This window comes from Centruroides vittatus, unplaced genomic scaffold (assembly GCF_030686945.1).
Source record: "Centruroides vittatus isolate TY-2023 unplaced genomic scaffold, ASM3068694v2 contig_920, whole genome shotgun sequence".
Taxonomy (NCBI): domain Eukaryota; kingdom Metazoa; phylum Arthropoda; class Arachnida; order Scorpiones; family Buthidae; genus Centruroides; species Centruroides vittatus.
Window position 1 is genome coordinate 169,310 of NW_027122607.1, and position 21,510 is coordinate 190,819.

The 21,510-nt window shown below is 30.5% G+C and overlaps 1 protein-coding gene and 1 long non-coding RNA gene across 2 annotated transcripts in view; one reads left to right on the forward strand and one right to left on the reverse strand.

Moving 5' to 3' along the window:
- LOC136984464 (spindle assembly abnormal protein 6 homolog) overlaps positions 1 to 18,413 on the reverse strand; it is a 34,978-nt gene extending 16,565 nt beyond the window's left edge. The window contains exons 1-7 of the mRNA XM_067281454.1: positions 18,294 to 18,413; positions 13,435 to 13,495; positions 13,283 to 13,362; positions 11,593 to 11,697; positions 8,515 to 8,689; positions 5,688 to 5,885; positions 3,689 to 3,805 (exon numbers count right to left, since the gene is read on the reverse strand). Of these exons, the coding sequence (XP_067137555.1) occupies positions 3,689 to 3,805; positions 5,688 to 5,885; positions 8,515 to 8,689; positions 11,593 to 11,697; positions 13,283 to 13,362; positions 13,435 to 13,495; positions 18,294 to 18,373 (816 nt within the window). The 5' untranslated portion in view covers positions 18,374 to 18,413. The remainder of the gene's footprint in view (positions 1 to 3,688; positions 3,806 to 5,687; positions 5,886 to 8,514; positions 8,690 to 11,592; positions 11,698 to 13,282; positions 13,363 to 13,434; positions 13,496 to 18,293) is intronic.
- LOC136984470 (uncharacterized) overlaps positions 1 to 21,510 on the forward strand; it is a 103,891-nt gene that overhangs the window by 3,845 nt on the left and 78,536 nt on the right. The gene's annotated exons all lie outside the window — the stretch shown is intronic.

Here is a 21,510-nt window from a genome sequence, read left to right on the forward strand (position 1 = left end):
TATCTAAATTTATTGAAGTGTTTGTTTTCAAATTTCTTTAGATACTAATTAATTAAGAAGCATTTTTCTTACTTCACTTTTTACCAATAGTAAACTTCGAGGTTGGAGTTGCTGCAGTTGAAAGAATTTTACCAACTCCGGCGACTCCCACTCCACAACATTATAAGTAGATGCCCATAATCACAAAACAATAGAATTGTTTTGTGATTATGGGCAAACAGGTATTACTTTCTGAACAATCCTCATAGTTTTTAAATTATTGTCTTCAAGTATACTATCTTAAGTAATAATTTTTCTTGATTTATCCATTATTGTTAAATTAATCACTAAGGGCATGAAACTTTTTGATGATTATAATTTACGTCCTTTTAAAATATTTAGTGTTATCTTGTTTTAAGTATGGGTTATGAGTATGGGTTTTAAGTATGTTTTAAGTCAATAGATACCGTGTAAAACAAAATTCTGTGTAAATCTGTGCTCTATTTCAATAGTCTCAGATGATTGTCTACAAACTTATACAACCATTTTCATTTAACAGAAAAATATTAACATATGTTAAAAAGATTTTACTTATCGTTTTACTGTAATGAATAACATTTTAGTTTAATGTTTCTGAATATGCATAGCAAAATTTTATTATACTGTATCAAAATACAAATTCTTAAAGCTGGAACTTTACTCAATACCTATCAGGGGCAACCTGATCACTCTTTCAGCAATAGAGGAGGTATACGACAAACATTTTCATTGACTAGTCTGTTTCAGGTCCACCATAAAATTTTAAACTTTACATGTAACACATTCCATTCATAAAGTTTAGAATTTAATAGTGGACCTGAAGCAGACTAGTCAAGATAGTCAAAAACATTTGTCATATGCCTTTTCCATTGCTGGAAGAGTGATTAAGTTGACCTTGGTACATACTGTATCAAGTATACTGCTTGAGAAAAATAGATGCAAACAAGATAATCATCATTATGAATAGCATTCAGGATTTCTCCATGTCTGAAATGTCAGAAGCCAGAGAAGCAATTTGCTGATTGAGTCAGATTCCATGACACTAGGAGTGGATTAACCTTACCATTTGCCAAAAACAAATCCACATATATCATTCTCATATAAAATATGATCCTACTGTATTCAGATTTATTATTATGCAAATTTTGTATGTTTAAAATAATCATATATAAAAGTATAGTAATATCTGTAATGCTCATTAAGTCTAATAAACTATTGTACAGATCTTTCTTTACAGTTTACACGTTTTTACAAAGCATGTGATTTAGGATTCATGACTTGACTTACTTTTTATTAATTCATTCTCAAAAAGTGTTTTTTTGCAAAAAAAATAACAACATTCATTTCTCTTGCTCTCTGGTAGGATTGCACCTAGAAAGTAAACACTTATAGTATCACTTCAAACCACCAAGCTTATCTTTACCAAAGAGAAACTCCCAAGAAAAAGTTTGACTTTCATTTTGAGTGCCATAATTTTTTACATCTCGGATGTTTTACTTTGGATGTCGATTATCTTTTTGACTAATTTGACTAATTAATTTTTTCACTACTATTCCATTGGTTTTGATTTATTTATGACTTATAGCTTCAATAACATAATTTGATCTTAAAACAGTCGATAGAAAAACAATGTAAAAAGTAAAATCGAGATCAGAATCTAACTGCAATAAACTAAAAGAGGAAGAAAAAATACTGAAAAATGTAATTAATAGGATTATTTTGCCTTATTATTCATTGATTCTTGGGGCACGATTGCACCCATCAATTCAAGACAATTGAATTTCTTTTAAATTCAATATTTTAAAATTCTAATGTATACTTCAGTTTAGTCAACTATTGCATCAGTAGGAAATTAACTTTTCCCATTGTAGCTGAAGCAGGAGAAACCATTTTAAGGATCAATTTATTATGTTATTCATCAAACTGTTATTTTTTGTGTTTTATTGTATTTAATTTTTTCTTGAAAATAATTAAATTTAAATCAATTTTTCATAATTAACTAATAAAAGTGGAATTTTTTTGGTTATTAAGATGTAGTGTGTTTCCAGGGTAAATACATTATAGGCCTATCCATTTTTGATTCTTGCCATCAATTTTAGTATGACATTTTATAGAGAAATTTTACATAAAAATATTCGGGAACCCAGTGTTATCTTTCTTATAAAAGGAATCGTAGTGTGACATTTTAAAGAAAAGAAAGATTGGAGTCGCAATCAAAGTCACACAATGCAAATTTGCTGGAGTTGGAGTTGGAGTTGGACCTTTTGTTTACTGACAACACTAAACTGTCTGCTTATTCAAATTTTTTATGTGCCATAATACTACATATTGATTTACTCATTTTTCAACATAATTATTACTGTTGTTTAAGCACTTGTCATATCTTGTGTCCAGTTTTTGAATGCAATCATCTTAGACCTCTGCCACCAAGACCCTTAACCATTGCACGACTTCATCTTTCAACTCATCACCACTGGCTTTTCTCCCACAAACTCCTTCAATTTCCCAAACAGGTGATAGTCATGTGCAGAACATCCCATTTGAAGCATTGAAACAGGTGTATGGCCTGCTGAGCCACACACACATTGTCATGGAGGAGCATAACACCCTTAGACAACATGACACGCTGCTTGTTTTGAATGGTCTTATGCAATCCATGCAACATTCCACAATATGCATCTGTATTAATTGTTCTGTCTTGGTACATGAACTCAACATGCAAAAGACAACTGTAGTTCCAGAACACTGTAGCCACAATCTTCTTTGCTGAATGCACTTGCTTAAACTTGTATTGTTTTATTGGAGATCATGGATAGTGCCATTCTAGTGACAGGCATTTGTTCTCAGGAGCAAAATAGCTGAACCACATTTTATCTCCTGTAACAATGAGGTTCAGAAATGCATCACCTGCTTCTGCGTAATAGCTCAAAAATGTTAATGTTGCACCAATATGATTCCATCTGTGTTCATTGGTGAGCATTCACAGTACCCATCCTGTGCAAATCTCCCTGTAAACAAGATGCTTCATGATGATTTCATGGAGCAATACTTGAGAAACTTCTAGAAACTGTTCATGGAATTCATCAAGTTTGATACACTGGTTACATTTAATGCAATCCTTGACACATGCCTTAAGTTCTTCCATAACAAGAGATGGTCAGTCAGCACAGTGTTCATCTGTCACATTTTCTCTCCCTGCATTAAACTTGTGCATTCAATGTCTTACTGATAATTCATACATTACATTGCCACTATACACTGCTGTAATGCAAAGATAAAATGTCTTTTGGATGAATATTTTTGGCAGTCAGAAAACAAATAACAGCACATGCTTCATATGCCACAGGACTGTTAATTTTTGCTGCTATTCTAATGATGCTTATCAACTGTATATTGCACGATCAATATGTAAGTTACTTTGCGTACAGCATGTATAACTGAAGATAACTGATCTTACATGCTTGATAATACCTGTTGCTCTTGATGCCATCGACAGGCAAATGGTGTTACTTTCTGAACGACCCTCACATGTATATATTTTTACCATAAATTTCATAAATAAAAATTACACCTTACACTTTTAAATATTTTAGGATACATAAAAAGCATTCTCAATATTAATAATAATAAATTAATTTTATCATGTTATTTAAAATAATAAAATTAATACTCTGTTTAGTGAATCTAAGCAAACAATCCGGCCTTCAAGTTGATGAATTTTGAGTTGATGACTTTGTTCTAATTCTTTTCTTTCACTTTCCCATTTATTTTCTGCTTCATGATGAATCTAAAATTCAAAGATGTTAATTATTAAAGTGATATTTATTCTATAAAGTAAGAGTATTTCACAAGAAATAATATATTTTATTATAATAATTTTAAAAAGATACAGAGATTTATATTTAAAAGAAATGATGAATCAATGGACACTGACACATGCAAAAAACACTTTCGTAATAAACATTGCTGGAGTAAGTAAGGAAGGTGTTTTTGCATCTGTCAGTGTCTATTGAAAAGCTTCAGTATATTAATTAACTATATGATGAAATGAAAAGTAAAAACTGCTTTGCTGTCCTTAAGAAAGCCAAAACTGATTTATTTTGAAATGTTTTCAGCTTCACTTTGCACAATCCTTAACAAAAAATAAATCAAAAGTAAAACAAACAAAACATAATATAGTATTAGCAGAATTTCATTCTGAACTGATTTATTTATTCTTAAATATTTGGTATATATATTTTTATTATTTTATTAGAGGAGTAATCTCCTTTTAATATTGTAAATATTATGCATTCCATTAAATTTTATGTTAAATAAAGATTAAATTAATTTTACCTGTAGAATGTGATCAAACAAACAAAATTCAAATTTCTCTTTGTTAAATACATTTTCAATTTGAGTTTCATCAAATATATATGAAATATTTACATCATATTTATGTTATCAATTAATAAACTGAAGCATAGTTATTTAATACAATAAAAATACAGTCTAAAACAGTACTCTAAATACTTAACCCAAGTTCTTTAATTTCACTTAAATTTTTCTGAAAATAGCAATACTGAGGATTTAATATATTTTAAATTAAAATCCGTACTTGTAATTTCATCTATAATTATCATCATTAATATTTTTCAAAAATCAAATACAGTGAAACCTCAAATCATTATTTTTATAGGGAGACCTGACAAAAAACTGTGGATATGGAAAATGATAATGCAAAGATCCAAGTAAAATGTAAAAAAGTTGTCACATTTACCTGAATGTATTTGCTAAATCAGAACACCACACCAACGATATTTTTTCTATTGTTATCACTTCTTAAAACGTCATTAATCTTCATTTGTTTAGTCGCACTTTTCCTTTTCAAACTGAACAATAAACTTTCAATATTCATAATATTTGCTTTGTCTATTTCAGTGATACAGTGAGAATGCAAAAGTGCATTCATAGATTTGAATGCACAAAGTACTTTGGTGAAACTTGGCTTTGTCGTCATCATTACCACAACTCTTTTCCTTCCAGCACTTTGCCTGGAAGATAAAATGTATGCAGCATTGCACAGTTAACTATACACAGTCCAAATTGCTACTTGCTACAGCAGCTTATAACAACCAATTTCTGTTACTGCTACTGATGCATACTAATATTTGTGTGTGGTGTTGCTCTTTCTTAAAAATGATCAGTCTGGGATTAACATTCTTCAAGACTAAAAATTCTGACCAATAAATGCAGGAAAACATCAGTCATTTAAACTAATTTTCAGTATTCTCTAAGATTGATGCAATAAGATAAATACTAACCTGATAATAAATTAACTGATGTTGGTACATCAGTCATTAATTCGTCATCCCAGTAAAGAAAATTATATTTTTTTTTCAGTTTATATATTTTTTCAAATTCTCTTTATAAAAGAGAGAGAGTAGAATAGAAAAGACAAAATTTCAGAACAAAACTGGAAGAATAAGGATCTAAGTCCTACAGGTTATATGGAATTAAATTAGTAATCAGAAGATGCCTGAATTATATCCAATATATCTTAATTTGTTGTGCTCTTGGAGCAAAAGTATACATTTATGTTTAGAAGTTTTCTATGACCTAAATTTTAAGATTCATTAAAGAATTCTAGGATTCTTGTTTCTAATAAACATAATTTAAAAAACACTTACTTTTTTAAATTTTTCTCTTTCTAAAGACAATTCTTCACTATGTTTATTTTCTCTAGAAGTTAGATCAACTTTAAATTCTGTTTTTATTCTTTCATATTCATTATTTCTTATAGTTAGCAATTCTTGAGCATGTAAAAGTCTCTGCTGTAAGTCTGCTTCTACAGTCTGCAATCTTATTTCTAACTTTTCTTTCGCCTCCTTGTTGAAAAAATGACAAACATATAATCAATTTAAATAAAATTTATTAATAATATATTATAATAGGCTAATTAAATAATATATACACACAAGTAAATATTTATTATAACATATAGTACATACAGTAAAATATTTATAATAATATTTACACAAGTAAATATCTATTTAAATAAATTTATTTCATAAATAATAGCATATCAATCAGTAGCTTAGTATATTTAATGCTAGATAAGATAATATACATAAGTGAATGATCTTTTTCTCTTCTCTAATTTTATTAGAAGATTATTGGTATTCAAAATTACTCAAAAACAAATTTCTGAATATAAATAATTTACCAATTATCATGTATTTAGCTATATTATTTTGTATACATATACAAAATCTTAAGACAAAATAATATACCAGATATATATATATCTGATATATTATTTTGCCTTAAGTTTTATTTGTAACAAGCAATTATTTATTGTGACATTGTTACAATGCCAAACTGCCATTTTTAATAATATTTTTTTAACTTATTTAATTTAAAATATATGCTCTCTATCTGAGATTAGTACTGTAATGTCTTGCCCCCATACATCATACTTTTCCTTTAACAACACAGTCGTGCTGGTCATCTATCTAACACCTTTTAGAAGAAATTTTTCAATTGATATAACAACTTCTGGTTTGCATCAGTTCAAACACTGCTAATCCAAATGTCTGCCTAATCCGAACATGTTTCAGTTGGTGGAGAGGAAATTTTTTAGCTCGCAAAATATACATTTTTCGTATTTTCCAGTTGAATTTAAATGGTATTAATGGTACAAAAAGATTTTGGATTCTACAACAAAAAAAAATTGTATTTTATTGTAGTACTGTATTAATACTATACAAAATTAATAAATCAGTGTTTGACATAGCCTATTAAAACAGCAGATCTATACTGTACTTACACACAAAAACTTAAACAAAAGTCATTGATGGTGTTGGATCTATATAAACCGGACCTGTTTTACTGCTTGCTTCTGCATTATTTAAATTATTTGGCTAATCTGAATAGGGCTCGGTCCCAATTAGTTTGAATTAGCAGGACTCTACTGTAGTGAATTGGGGCCTCCTGTCCCTAAGGTTTCTGTATCTGGTATCATCTTTCACCTATCTAAGTCTGTTCTCAAAATTAAGAAAGGATGGACAAACAACAGTGGAAATTTAAGTCTGCAATTTTTTCAAATTGCAGCTCAAAAATACATTAACTTTTGAAAATTTAAATAAATTCTTTCTAAAAAATTCATCTTTTGAGATAATTTGTATTAATTTTGATTAGATTATTAACTGCTACTTTTTATTTATGTGAGATTGTGATCTACAGCTTTACTGTGAGATAATTCTGCAAAGAAAGGGCATGATTAAAAAAATCAATATCAAATGTCTTCTTGTGAGAAGGTAAGTTGTCTACCTAACTTAGATGTGTCATTAAATCAAAGCTAGATTGGCCAAGATCTACAAAGTCTACAAAAGAGGTAGACTATGACCCAGAGGGGGTTGAATCAGTAAGTCTCTGAAGGATCTATCTGTGCACCAGAAAAGATGATGTATGATAAGAATTCTTCAGAGTCAGAACTGAACAAAAGGAATACAAAATATATGATAACCTCAGACTAAGTCCAGCAGGAACCAAAAATCACTTTTTGAACATTTTCAGCCTACCCCAAATTGAATGCTTTCCCAGAACATTAGAATGAAATATATGAATGTATGATAAATCTTAGCCAACATAGTCATAATTCAGTAAAAATTCTTCACAGTCAGAACTGGACAAAAGGAATACAAAATATAAGATCCACAAACCTCAGACATTCCATTCTAATGTTATTGAGAAAGGCTTCAGGGTAGCTGACAACATTCAAAAGGTGATATTTGATTCATGTTGGATTAAGTCTGAGGTTTGTGGATATTTTGGATATGTATGGGTTTGTATCAGTTAAAGTTCACAAAAAAATGTCAGGGATCAAGATAACCAAGTGCCAACAAAACTTGCTAAGGAACCAAACTATCCAAAAATAGAATCAAACTACCTTCAAACCAAAATGAGGGCAAAAAATTCCAGTCATACATGATTGTAACTCTCTGAATCATGTAGAAATTGCAAAACAATGTAGTTAGTTTATCTGTTTTTACTTATGTAGATATGTTTGAGTAATTAAAATTAACTATGTATGAAAAGTTTAATTTCACAAGAAAGTTTTCTATATGTATCATTGCTTATTATTGTGTGTAGTAATGCTCACTGTAGTTCTGAGAGTGTAATAAATAAGTATACAATCTAAATTGAAATAAACAAACACTTTTGGAAAAATATACTTTATGAGCAGTGACTCTTGGATTTGAAAGAAAAAAAAAACTGTTATTTTATTTATGTATAAAAAGAACTTTAAAATTAACAGGATGTTAATTTTCACATATGACATACGGTCATAAAATTTTATTCATCAATTGTGAAGTCTGTTAAATTAAGGTTTTACTGTATTTCTATTAAAAAGTTCATTGTTCACTAATATTCAGGAAGAGCCTGAATTCAGAGAAAATAAAGTACACAAGCACGCACACACAATATATTAATTTACATTTAATTTATACAAACCTTTAATGTCTTTAGACATGTTCCAAGATATTTTTTTATATCATTATCTGAAGCAGGCAGAACTTTTAAAGAAAGATGAATTAAATGCTTGAAAGGATTTGTTTCTACAACATCAAGATGAGCTGGATTTAAATCCAATATTGATTTACTTGGTAGGGTTAAGTTCAAAAGAAATCTAGAAAATAAATTAATGTTTTATTCTTTTAACTTTCTTAATCAAATAAGTATTTTTTTAAGTATAACCATTAAGTATAACCAATCATATAATATAAAGATAGTAATAAACATAGTTTTGTTCAAAATATTTATAAAAATATTTTTAAATTAATTTATATATTAATTTAAATACAAGCATAATGCAAACATTTTGGAATGACTGTATTATAACAATGATGTTGAAAACTTAACCAAAGTATTTTAAGATAAAACTGTAGTAAATTGGATACTGTAGATATTATTGAGCATATTATTAAAAAGTTATTGTTTACATCACATTCTTATTACCAGGGCTGTTGAGAGCATGTATGGAGTCCAGGGGTAGAGCAGCCCCTTTTGCCAGTGTGAGATAAGCAGAGGATCAGGGGTTTTCCTCGCTGACCACTTACACTGCACGGGTTGGCAAAACCCAATCTCGTTGTCGTTTCGGATGGCTAGGAGGGCAAGAAAAAAAGTGAGTGGGGAGGTGCGTCGGTAAGTCGACAGGCATCTTGGATTGACAGGAGACAGGTTAACAAATAAAACATTTATTGAATACCTAGAATAACATATAAGGCGATTACAAACTATTCTACGATAGACTGAGATTAAATGCGGTTAACATACGCTTGAATGCAACTATATGCAAGTTTACAGATTCTAACTAAGACGGCTATGCGTTAGTTCTAACCAAACAGGTAGCCATGAGCTATGAGCTAAGCTTATTGCCGTTGCGGGGGAGAGAGTTTACAAAGGTCCTAACAAAATACCTCTTGGGGTGAGATTGGACGATATCTCAAATTGTATGGCGGTCGCTGACGATGTGGAAGAGTTACTCGTAGGTCCTCTCCGACGAGACTTCGTTCCTGGGCATGGAGACAGACACAAGTACAATAATAACTTCCCATGCAAGCGTGCAAAGTTCTGGTTGCACGAGCTTTTATAGAGTTAGTGTGGGAAGCTGTCGATTGTTGATGATGACTTGCAAATTCTTGACAGCCAAGTGTCAACTTTCCCACCTACTGTTGATAGTTACAGGAGACCTCTGCTCCATTTCTCTGCAAGGAATTGTTTCTCTTGGGGATTGCTTACACTAATTTGTGAGAAAAAAAAAATGAAAGTTTTCTTTCATTTACACAGATTTTCCCGCTAAAATCCGCGGTCTCACACCAGTGTTTTTTGAATAAATGAAATACACAGAATGTTGTTTTTTTTATTAATAAAAAGTAATTTTAAAGATTTTTTTTTAGTAAAAATAGCATTAATTTCTCCAGGTCCAGAGAAAAATCCCAAGCTTTCCCTCTTGACAGCCTTGCATATTACTACTTACAGTATATTTTATAATTTCACTATTTATTTTTTATTGTGAATTTTATCAAAACTTTTCATGACTATATACAGGTATACCTCGAGTTACGTCGTTCCCGATTATACGTCGTTTGTCAAAAAAGTATATGGAAAAATAAAAATCAAGTTTAAATCAGTTTATTCGACTTTAAATCCATCCGCCACAAATATTGAAGTCGTAATATCACTAGAAAAGCATTAAAAGCACATAAAATCATATTAAAATATGTATATTTACAGTAAATGTTAATATAATCATCATAAATCCTAGAGAACGAAACACGAAAACATCTGTGTTCCTGTGTTGTCGTCTTATTTAGCGGTCTTTAAGTGCTCATTATTGGCGTTTAGTTACGACGTAAGTCGAAACTACGACTTACGTCGTAACTACACAAGTAAATTCGACTTACGTCGTTTTTCGACTTACGTTGCCTTTCCTGGAACCAATTACCGACGTAAGACGAGGTATACCTGTATTATCAAAATAATATCTATTTCTTAAAAGATATTGTTGAAGCTCAATAAATTACGTTTATCATTTCTTCAATTTTCAAAAACAGATTTTTAAAAAATGTATTTTGAAACTTTTATCTTAAAATGTTTCAAATTGAAAACATCTTATGACAAAAACTTTAAATATGTAGTTATGTATCTTCTCTGTATGTAAACATAAAACATTTTGTATTGTAAAATATATCTCAAATGCAAATACTTTGTAATTCTGTATACACTGATAAATATTTTTAGTAACTGTGCCTTTGTTTTGTTTTTTAAGATACAACATTATTATTTCACTCATTACTAAAATATTGTAATTTATATATATATATATATGTGTGTGTGTACAGTATATACCAGAGGTGGGCAAACAAGAGTTCAGTGGGAGCCGAAATGTAGGTTTTGCAAAATGCATGGGAGCCGCAGTTCTGTACTGTCGTGGCAGATAGTATGGTAAGGCAGGGAAGGATAGGGTGTCCCCATCTGGGTCGAGAACTTGTTTTAAAAGAATAGATTTGAAATGTCAATTTAATTTATTGCACCAACTTGGAAATAAATTACTAAATATTACATATATATAATTACATATTTTCACAAAATTGTGGAAATAAAATTGTAAAAATAATAATAAAAAGCAGAACTTAACACTTTCAGCAAGAGCCACATGTAACTCAAAAAGAGCTGCATGCAGCTCTCAGAGCCACATTTGCCCATGTCTGGTATATACTATATACTGCCATAAAATGAATTTTTAATGACAAGATCTTCATCCAATAGGAGAAGGTCCAGTTAAGTTTTTAAAAACCATTAAAATGAAAGGAAAACTTATGAAATCATTCCATTCCATGACTTTGCAGAGAATGACTTTTGTCTGTTTGTTTTGTGCATTTTATTACTTTGTATTTAAAGCATTTAACAAATTTTAATTTTTAGTTGTTTCACTAATTCATTCAAAGATGAAAGATTTAAATAAGACAAAGTTGTTTATAGAAAATTATAGCATATAAGTCAATAATTTAAACATATAAAAATTATTACCTTGGTACTTCATTAAGTTCTTCCTTTTGACATAATTCTAAAAGATCAATAAATTTTTGTGGAAATGCAGGAAAATCAACTAGCAATCCCTGTTGGTTTTTAAGACTAAATAAACAAGATTAATTATAATTAATAAATTATAGGTAATAATAAATAATTATGTATTTATCATCATCAAATAGAAATATTTTATAAGATTAATCTTATAATAAGATATGTATACTCATTAAACAAGTTGAACTTTAAAATTTCACAATAAATATGAGCAAAACCTTATATATATTTTTACACTAATAAACTTAATAAACTAAAATCAATTATAAAATTAATTTATTAATTTTTAATTATCTATATACCGTATTTTACGGACTATAAGACGCTACGGATTATAAGACGCACCTGAATTTTGGAGGCAATTTTTCGAAGAAAAAAATGCGTCTTATAGTCCGTAAAATACGGTATATAATCCAGATGAATTGATAATGATAATAATATTAATAAGCGCAGAGCCCAAACAGTTAGGAGTTGAAAGTTGAAATTTGGTACACAGTTAGAATACATTATGAAAACATGCACTAAGACGGGATTTTTCAAAATTCCCCCCACAGGGGAGAGGAAAGAATTAAGGCTTATTCTGAAGAACTTGGCTTCTACTGTACTATTCTAGATAATTTTTTTTTTTTTTTGCATTTTTGACTGTGCTTTAGTAGGGTATGTCATGAGAATGCACATTAAAAAGGGATTTTTCGGAAATTCCACCTCCCGAGGAAAGAGGAGGAGAGAGTTAGTTTTAGTCAGTATAAAGTGTAAATAATAAAGAAGGAAAGTAAATAGTGGCACATATAGTATACCTTTTGGCAATTAATAAATATTTTTATCATTTCCACTTTTTGAGTAACCCAAAAACAATAAATCCAAAATAAACAAATTCGAACAAATATTTGAATTCGTTCCAAATTCAAAAATTTGAAAAATTTGAAATATTGAATTTGAAGTATAATGTTCCAAACAAGCTTTTTTTAGATTTTAGAATTTAAAATTAATCATTTTATTCAAGTAAGGTTATCATGAAGTAAGTTAATTCTCCATTATAATGAAAAATTTTCTGATTTTTTTATTTTATAGGTTATTTCATTTTTTTATTTTTTAAGTTACTTAAATAAAAAAGTTTTTAAATACTAAAGATTTATTCAGTTAAAATTCGATAATGATTTCAATCATTTTTTTTCTATTAGATATCTGATAAATAAAATAGTGAAAACAAAATTTCTCATAAATTTGACCCTAATCTTATAATATAATTGAGATGGGTTGTTGATAATAATAATAATAATATTAAGCACAGAGCCCAAATAATTAGGAGTTGAAAATTGAAATTTGGTACACAGAATATATCATGAAAACATATACTAAGAAGGATTTTTCAAAATTCCCCCACAAGGGAGAGGGTTAAGGATTACCCTGAGTTCGGATTTTACTGTACTATTTTTAGATGTAATTCTTTTGCTGGGAAATCAAACATATTTTTAGATCCATCTAAAAAGTCTCTAATTAGTCTCAGAAGAGGATGAACCTTAATTCTTGCACCCGGTATAAACAGGTAAGATCGGCTATAATCTAAATCTTTGCTATCGTTACTTTTTGCCCAAGCAACACCGGGCTCATCTGCTAGTATTTTAATAATATTTACCTTTGAAAGTCATCATCATTTAAAACAAGACTGTACAAGAAAAATGGATCACATTCATCTGTTAATCGAATAATAAGCTCCTGAAATGAAAAACTCTACATTAAAAAATGCTTCCTATTTAAAACTAAAAATATAAGAATTTTATATTCTACCTTTCTCAGTGCAGGAGTATTCACAATAGCATTTTCTACAGTAATAAACAGCCGAATTTTTCTGAAAATGTAATACTAAAATTATGTGATGTAGAAATAACTGATTCAGTATAAATACAAACAATACTAATACAATTTACATCTTATAAATCAGCAAACATTTTAACATATCAGTTAATTCTTTTGATCATACTCAATGATCATCTTCAAGCTGCCTAACAGTAATTGAGTGTTTTTAAATAAAACATAATGTCAAGAGTCAACCATACAAATTTTGAATAAAATTTAAAAAAAGCAGATGTGCTTCAATTGATGGTATTAATTAACATAAAATAAAATAAAAATGACAAAGACAAATAAATGAAATTACAATATAAATATGGTTGGGATCTGAAATCATGATCTCTACATTTAGGAGAGTGCTTTGGTCTTTAAAGTTTATAGATTTCCACTGTCATATAGACTTATAAATCTCCAGATCTTCCATGTGTTTAAGACTGTATTTGTTTCACAAAGGTATGCCAATTTTGGCATCCCCAAGTTAATCATAGCTGATTCATCTATGGCATACTACATTGCTAATACTATAGATATAATAGGGTACTATGGTGAAAATTTCCACCAAAGTATCCTATCATCACTGATAACACCATGGATGGTAGAGTACTGAAAAACAAAATGGTGTTCAAGTTTTAACTAACAAACGCCAGAAATGTGGACTTAAATGAGCAACGACTGCAAGGAATGAAAGAAACTTGAGGAGGATTGTCATGCAAAACTGCTTTAAAAGCATTAAACACTTGCATGCACAGTCTTGCACTTCAACTGCTGTATTCCCAAGACGAAGCCATCTCTAACGAAAAAGAAACAACAAGCACATGTCAGATGATGCAAAGAGAGGCTCATGTGGGGGACAAGATGACTGGAATATCATTCTCTTCAGTGATGAATCTGTTTTGTCTCTCCTGTGGTGACCAAGGCTCATGTGTATGGAAAACAACCAAAGAGGCCTTTGAAAAGGACTGTATGAAGAGATCCATGTAGTTTGCATTGTCCATCATGATCTGTGGATATGTGAGTCCTAACGGCGTAGGACAATTGTGCATTCTTCAGGAATGTGTCAATGTACAGACATATCAAGACATCTTAGAGACATTTATGATACCATCAACAGAGGATTTAGTTGAGGAAACATTTCTATACCAACAAGACGAGGCATCCTCTCATACTGTGAAGTCAATGATATGTTGGTTACAAGAACAATAGATTGCAATCCTGCATTGGCCAAGCAATTCCCCAGACATAAACCCCATTGAAAATTTGTGGGGAGTCACGAAACGACGACTTAATGAACAGCGCCCAATTCTAAAGAGGAACTAGTGACATGCATTTGGCATATTCGGAACTGTATCACCAGAAACGAATGTGAAGCATATTATAATTCGCACCATGCCTGACAGATTGCGAGCAGTAATTATGGCAAATGTCAATGCCACGAAATATTAAGTTTACTTTGTTGTATTTCCTATATGTAACCCACATTTAGCTAATATTCTAATTTTTTGTCACAGTCAAAGCATTATTCTATTTTTTTGTCATTTCATTTCTATTTGTAACAAAAAACGTTTGAGTTAATTTGCCTGATTAATGGATATAATAAATATACATAAGCACTGTTTATGTAGTGTCAAAAAAAATTTCATACTCTGTGTTGTTCATGAGATAATGTACACTAAACATTCAGTTAGGTGAATATTCTAATTTTTTGTCTAGGAGTTGTATAAGGAAAAAGTCAGTAAAAATCTAAAGTTTATCCTTTTCCAATAAATGCTACCTCTCTTAAATTATTTTTCAGAAAAAATTGCACAACTCATTATTATAGACAAATTTTGCATATTTGGATGTGAAAAAGTCCATTAATTAGCATTTCATGCTAAAGATAGTGATTTGTGGCATCAACTTCAATTTTATTCCTATTAATTAACCTAGTACATCAAGTTTATAATTGTATTTACTATCCTATGATGATGACATGTACTTAAAGTGTCCTTTTAATTAAAAAATTTCAATGATAATTAATGTTCAGTGTTCAGCAGCAAATTATATGGTAAGCCTATTTAATTATTTGTGCAATTTAATTTAAATTTTTCAAACTATATAGCAGGGGTGGGCAAGCAAGAGTTCAGTGGAAGCCGAAATGTAGGTTTTGCAAAATGCATGGGGGCTGCAATTCTGTACTGTCGTGGCAAATAGTATGGTAAGGCGCACAATTTTATTATATAATATGGTTAATGTTACCCTAGGTATCGAGATGGCGGCTCGTCTCCGATTCCAGAAAAACAGAAGCAAGGAAACGTGGGAACACACGTTCTAACCTAACCTAACCTATTCTAATAAATTACCATAATTATTAGAATAGGTTAGGTTAGGTTAGAGAGTGTGTCCCCACTGTTTTCTTTCTTCTGATTGCTGGGATCGGAGATGAGCCGCCATCTCGATACCCAGGGTAACATTAACCTATAATATAAATATAACATAAAATAAATATTGAATTTTTTCAATAAACATATTTTCACAAAATTATAAAAATAAAATTGTAATAATAATAATAAAAAAAAAAGAAATTAACACTTTCAGCAAGAACCGCATGTAACTCAAAAAAAGCCACATGTGGCTCGGAGAGCCACATTTGCCCATGTCTGCTATACAGTATTAATTATTAATTCATTTGTAAACTGTTGTTTTATTTTGTATGCTAGTGTGCAATAATTTTTGCTTCTGAAAATACAGGGGGAGTCTGATATTAAAGGTAAAGATCAAAATTACACTAACATTTATAATTAAAGAAAATATTTAATATATTCCACAAAAACTACATACTTTTGTTTATTTCTTGACAATCTCATTAATGTTGAGACATTTATCTCAGCGTGACACTACTTTAAACATCCCTTCATGGTACTGTTACTTGTCAAGTTGCTTGAAGTAGTCCAGAATGGTATCTTCCAATTCCTCCTGATCTGCAAAGCATTTCCCTGCCAAAAATTTCTTTAAAGGTCCAAATAAATGAAAATCCAATGGGGGGCTAAATTTGGACTGTATGGAGGATGTTGCAGGACTTCTCAATTCTGCTAACCACAGTTTGGTTTGATTTGATGTGTGGAGTATAATCCAAATTTAGTCCCTCCTGGGATTTTCATTTATTCAAACCTTTACAGAAAATTTTGGCAGGGAAATGCTTTGCAGATCAGGATTGGAAGATACCATTCTAGACTACTTCAAGCAACTTGACAAGCAACAGTACCATGAAGAGATGTTTAAAGTAATGTCACACTGGGATAAATGTCTCAATGTTTATGACGATTATGTCAAGAAATAAACAAAAGTATGTAGTTTTTGTGGAATATCTTAAATATTTTTTTTAATTATAAATGTTAGTGTAATTTTGCCCTGTACTTTTAATATTGGACTCCCCTCGTATTATGCACTTCTTCTGTTTGTTAAAATATCATATATTTCAATAAATTTTGTATATTATGTACATACAGTAAGACCATGTTTAGTGCTTAAGATGTGTTCCTAGATGACAAAGCATTAAATGAAACAGCATTAAACAAGGTCATTTTAACATATAGTAAATAGGGAAAGGAGAACACGTGACCGAAAATAAACAAATTTTACTTTAATCTTAAGTTATTTTTACATTAATTTGCATATTATTTATATGTTACATAACACACATACAGGAGGGTCTAATGATGTGTTCACTTGTTTATAATCGATCAGCGCCGCCGTAACTTATCCGTTACAATTCCCAGACACGCACCTGTTATCAAAGAGTTGACCGTTACGATTTGACCGTTACGAGATTGACGGTTGCGATTTGCGCTGATCGATTATAAACAAGTGAACACATCATTAGACCCTCCTGTACATATGCACACAGAAATATAAAGTTCATTTTTGTGATGAAGATCCTGGCTCTTCTGAAATTCTTGACTTTTTTGCAATGAAGTCATCCAGTGTCATTTGTCGCTTTCTTTTTCTTTTGTTAAGCAAATGTCGGTAGCAGGAGCATCCAAAATGCCTCATCTTGCTTTTGCACTCCTTTCAAAATCTGGATCATTCACTACAATTTGATCAATGATTTTGGTTATTGTTAGCAAACTTTTACTAAGGAAATCTGTAGCAAGTTCTTTGGGTTCTTTGTTTTCAGAATCACTATTTTCCAGTTTTACATGAATTCCTTCTTCTTCCAGTTCTTGAAGGTTGTCGTTGGTAAGGCTTTCACCAGAAACCTGCAGTAACTCCTCAATATCCTGCTCATCTACATCTCCTAGTCCTGCTGTATTGATTAGGTTGACAATTTGGTCAACAATAGGCTCTTCTCACTGAGAATCCTTTGATACCTCCGGCCATACCTTCTTCCACACTCCGTTCACGCATTTATCAGTTAATTCTTGCCAAATAAAGTCGATATTGTCTATGGCATCCATAATGTTATATTTTTTCCAAAATTGCACCAAACAAACATAGATTTAGAGAGAGTACAGCACTACGATGAATTGACACCTTTTGTTGATTGGTTCGTGTTTGGGAATAATCATATTATATATGAATCAATAATGAAATGCCACGATAATTTGAATCAGCATAAATTTTGAGCTTTATTTGTTAGGCTTTGGGCAGACCATGTTATATCAAATCAGTGTTAATTGAGAAAGAGCTAAACGGGGTCTTACTGTATGTTAAATTTGTTATATTATATATTATATTATGTATATATGTTGTATTGTTATATATTTTTTTAACATATTGTAAATTATTATGTGGTAAAGTAAGAAAACAAAATTTGTTACCTGCATAAAGAGCCATCCTTAATATTAATATTAAGAGACTTATTAAAAAGAATTTCAACTTCACTGCTGTTACATATCATTTTACTATATCAAAGTTCCATATTATTTACTAAAAATTAAAAAAAAAATTAATAAAATTCATATTTAAAAGTTTTTTAAATAATTAGTAATATAATTACAAAATAATATGCATATACATATAAAAATATTTAATTACATTGAAAAACCAACATTTTAAATACTATTGGTTTTCCTAATACTTGAAAAATTTTGTTATAACTCAATCAAAAATATCAGAAATGTTTAAATAAATAAATCAATGTTTAATAAAAAGTCTATTTTAAACAGATAAAAATAAATGAAATGCAAGGAAATTATATTTTCTTAAATACGAATAATAATAAGTGGATCAAAGCCATTTTAAATGCACTATTAATTTTTAAATATATTTGAATAAAAAGTTGCATGTCCCTTTTAGAAATGTGCAGAGAAATTTCTACCTGTTCATAAATATATACCAATTAAAAATTCTAAAGAAAAATACCGCACTATACACCAGCGGCATGCAGTCCAGGGAAGCCGTGGAAGTGCAGCTTTCTTCATATTTTCTAAAATATAAATACATATCGTGCGATTATTTTCATAAAGTTCTTATATCTTTGTTTCACGTCAATGTGTCTATTTTAGAATTATTGTCATTTCCAGTATTTGTTTATAATTTTTATGAAAACAGCTTCCTTATCATCAAATGTCACCGCATGCCACTGCTATACAATGTTAGTGATAATGTTGACAATTTAGTTTGAGAATTGACAACATTGACTGTCAACCATAAATGAAAGAGATAGTAAAACATTTTTAGCCATGTTTCATTTCCTTATATAACTAGATATAACTAAATAACGTAATCCATAAAATTATTTTAAATGCAAGTATTTTATACACTTGTTGAGAGAACCATTCAATCAGTGTACGTTTATATTGCATGAATTAATAGCCTTTGTGGTTTAGCAGGTCACTTGATTTATATTACTATATTTAAGATTGTCTTAGATGTTAAATTATTAATTTGATTCAATAGCGAGATATATCAGGCATTTTACTAAAATAACATTCCCATTTGAATCGGATACTTTAAATTGAATGATTATTTTTTAACAGAACGTTCAGTAATACATAGTTTAAGGTGCAACAATTTCATATTACAGAACTATATATTCATTTTTAAAAAATCTAATTATTTACCTCATACTAAATTCTCATTTTGAATATCCCGCCGGAACCGGAAACTGAACGACACCTCGCGGTAAAATAATATAATAAGCAACTTTATAAAAATTTTATCGACAGCATTTATGTATGGTACTCTTCTATCGATATAATTAAAAAGAGAATTTTTCAAAAAATGTATATAAAAATAAAACCTACAAATAAGTGGTGGGCAATCTTCTATTACTACGGTCATTATCAACCGGATGGCCGAGGGGTCAAGGTGGCGGCCTACCGCTCTGGGGAACTCGGAATCGAATCCAGATGGGTTAAAAAATCCCCAAAAATTTTTCTGGGGTGGTCGGACCGGAAACATCAGTCCCCGTCCCTCACCACCCGGCCGCCCCATTGTGGGCCTGTCCGAACCCATAATGGGCTTGCAAAAGAGGGCTTCTTAGTGCCCACAGGGTTGAAAAAGTTAATTAAAAAACCCACAATCATTATCATCTAAATATAATGTTTTACAGGGCGTAACGGGTCAGTCGAATATATAGTATAGTCATTTTTCTAATAGGTTTATTTGAAGTAAACATCCATGACATTCTATGTTTTCTTATAAGTTTTATTGTTTCCACTCTGCAGGCATTAACTAGTTATGTCATCCATCCATTAATTAAACAGTTTAATTATTTCCTTTTGGAAAATTTTAATCAAATTTCGAAAATTCGATCCCAAGTTTGTAAGAGCGGTAGATCATTGGCCGTCGATATACATAAGCTATACAATTCTGTTCATTACGGACAGGTCTGCCCCACATTGGGAATTCAAAAACAAATCGAATTCAAAACTAATAGAAAAACAATTTACATACGAACATCCGGTCAACTCAATCAAATTCAGAAACGATTTCTTCCGAACATATGCTGTTCTTCATAATTTCATATTGATAATTTATTACTACATAATTAGTTTCTTCAGATCGTTTTTTTTTTTTTTTCCTAATATCTTTATGGAGAAGTATGTGTACGCTTCACTTTTTAGTGGTTATCTAAAACGTGTATTATTAGCTTAAAATTGAACATAAAGGAATGTTTGATAGTAATGTTTAATGTTTAACATTGAGTTTGGATTGTGTGAACGTTTAGCAACGCTATTATATATACTAGTCTGTACAAAGTTACTCTTTACATGATGAGAAACTCACCATCGGGGCCCGCTTGATTGTGCAATACTATAAATCCATACAAGTATATAATGCAAGCATTAACATTTAGATCGTTAAAGCTCGTAATTTGGAACACAAAGGATTGACAGAAAAGAATTGTCAAGATAGAATGGAATGGAGAAGAAAAGTTTGGGAACAGGAAGATGCTTAAGCATTGTTAACCTGTATAATAATAATTATTATAAGCTCGTAATTTTACTTTTTCATTATAATGTTTTGTTCCATTTTTCTGTCATTTCGTGATTTAAATAGGGCATTTAATTAAGAATGTCTTTTGACGTCCCCTTGATAATGGCTCCCGAGTACGGTACACACCTGTCGCCCACTTGAGCCGGTTCTAGAAAGGATTTCACACATACACTCATCCATATATCAGATTTCTCCAGTCATTCCTGTCTTTGCGTATTTCTTTCGCTTCTGCTGTTGTCATCTCTCGTTTCCCATCTCTTGTGCTCATAATCTTTTGCTCCTTCAAAATGCTCATCCACTTGCTCTAATCAGATTTTAGTTTCTCGTCTCATTTCGTTCTCCTTCCACTTTTTCCAAGTATACTCTCTTCAGTAATTCTTTCTAATTCTGTTGCTCCCGCCCGTCCTGTCCATAGTGTATAGACTCGTGTGTTCCTTAGGCTCCAGTAAGCTTTGTCAACGTTAGCATCGCTGTCAGCAAGATCACTCGTGTGGACAGGTTGGTGGACAAGAGTTAGACAAAGAAAGGAATTCCTGGACCTCCAGGTTTGAGTTGGGCATGGGAATAACACCTCTATCTCATAAAGATTTCATT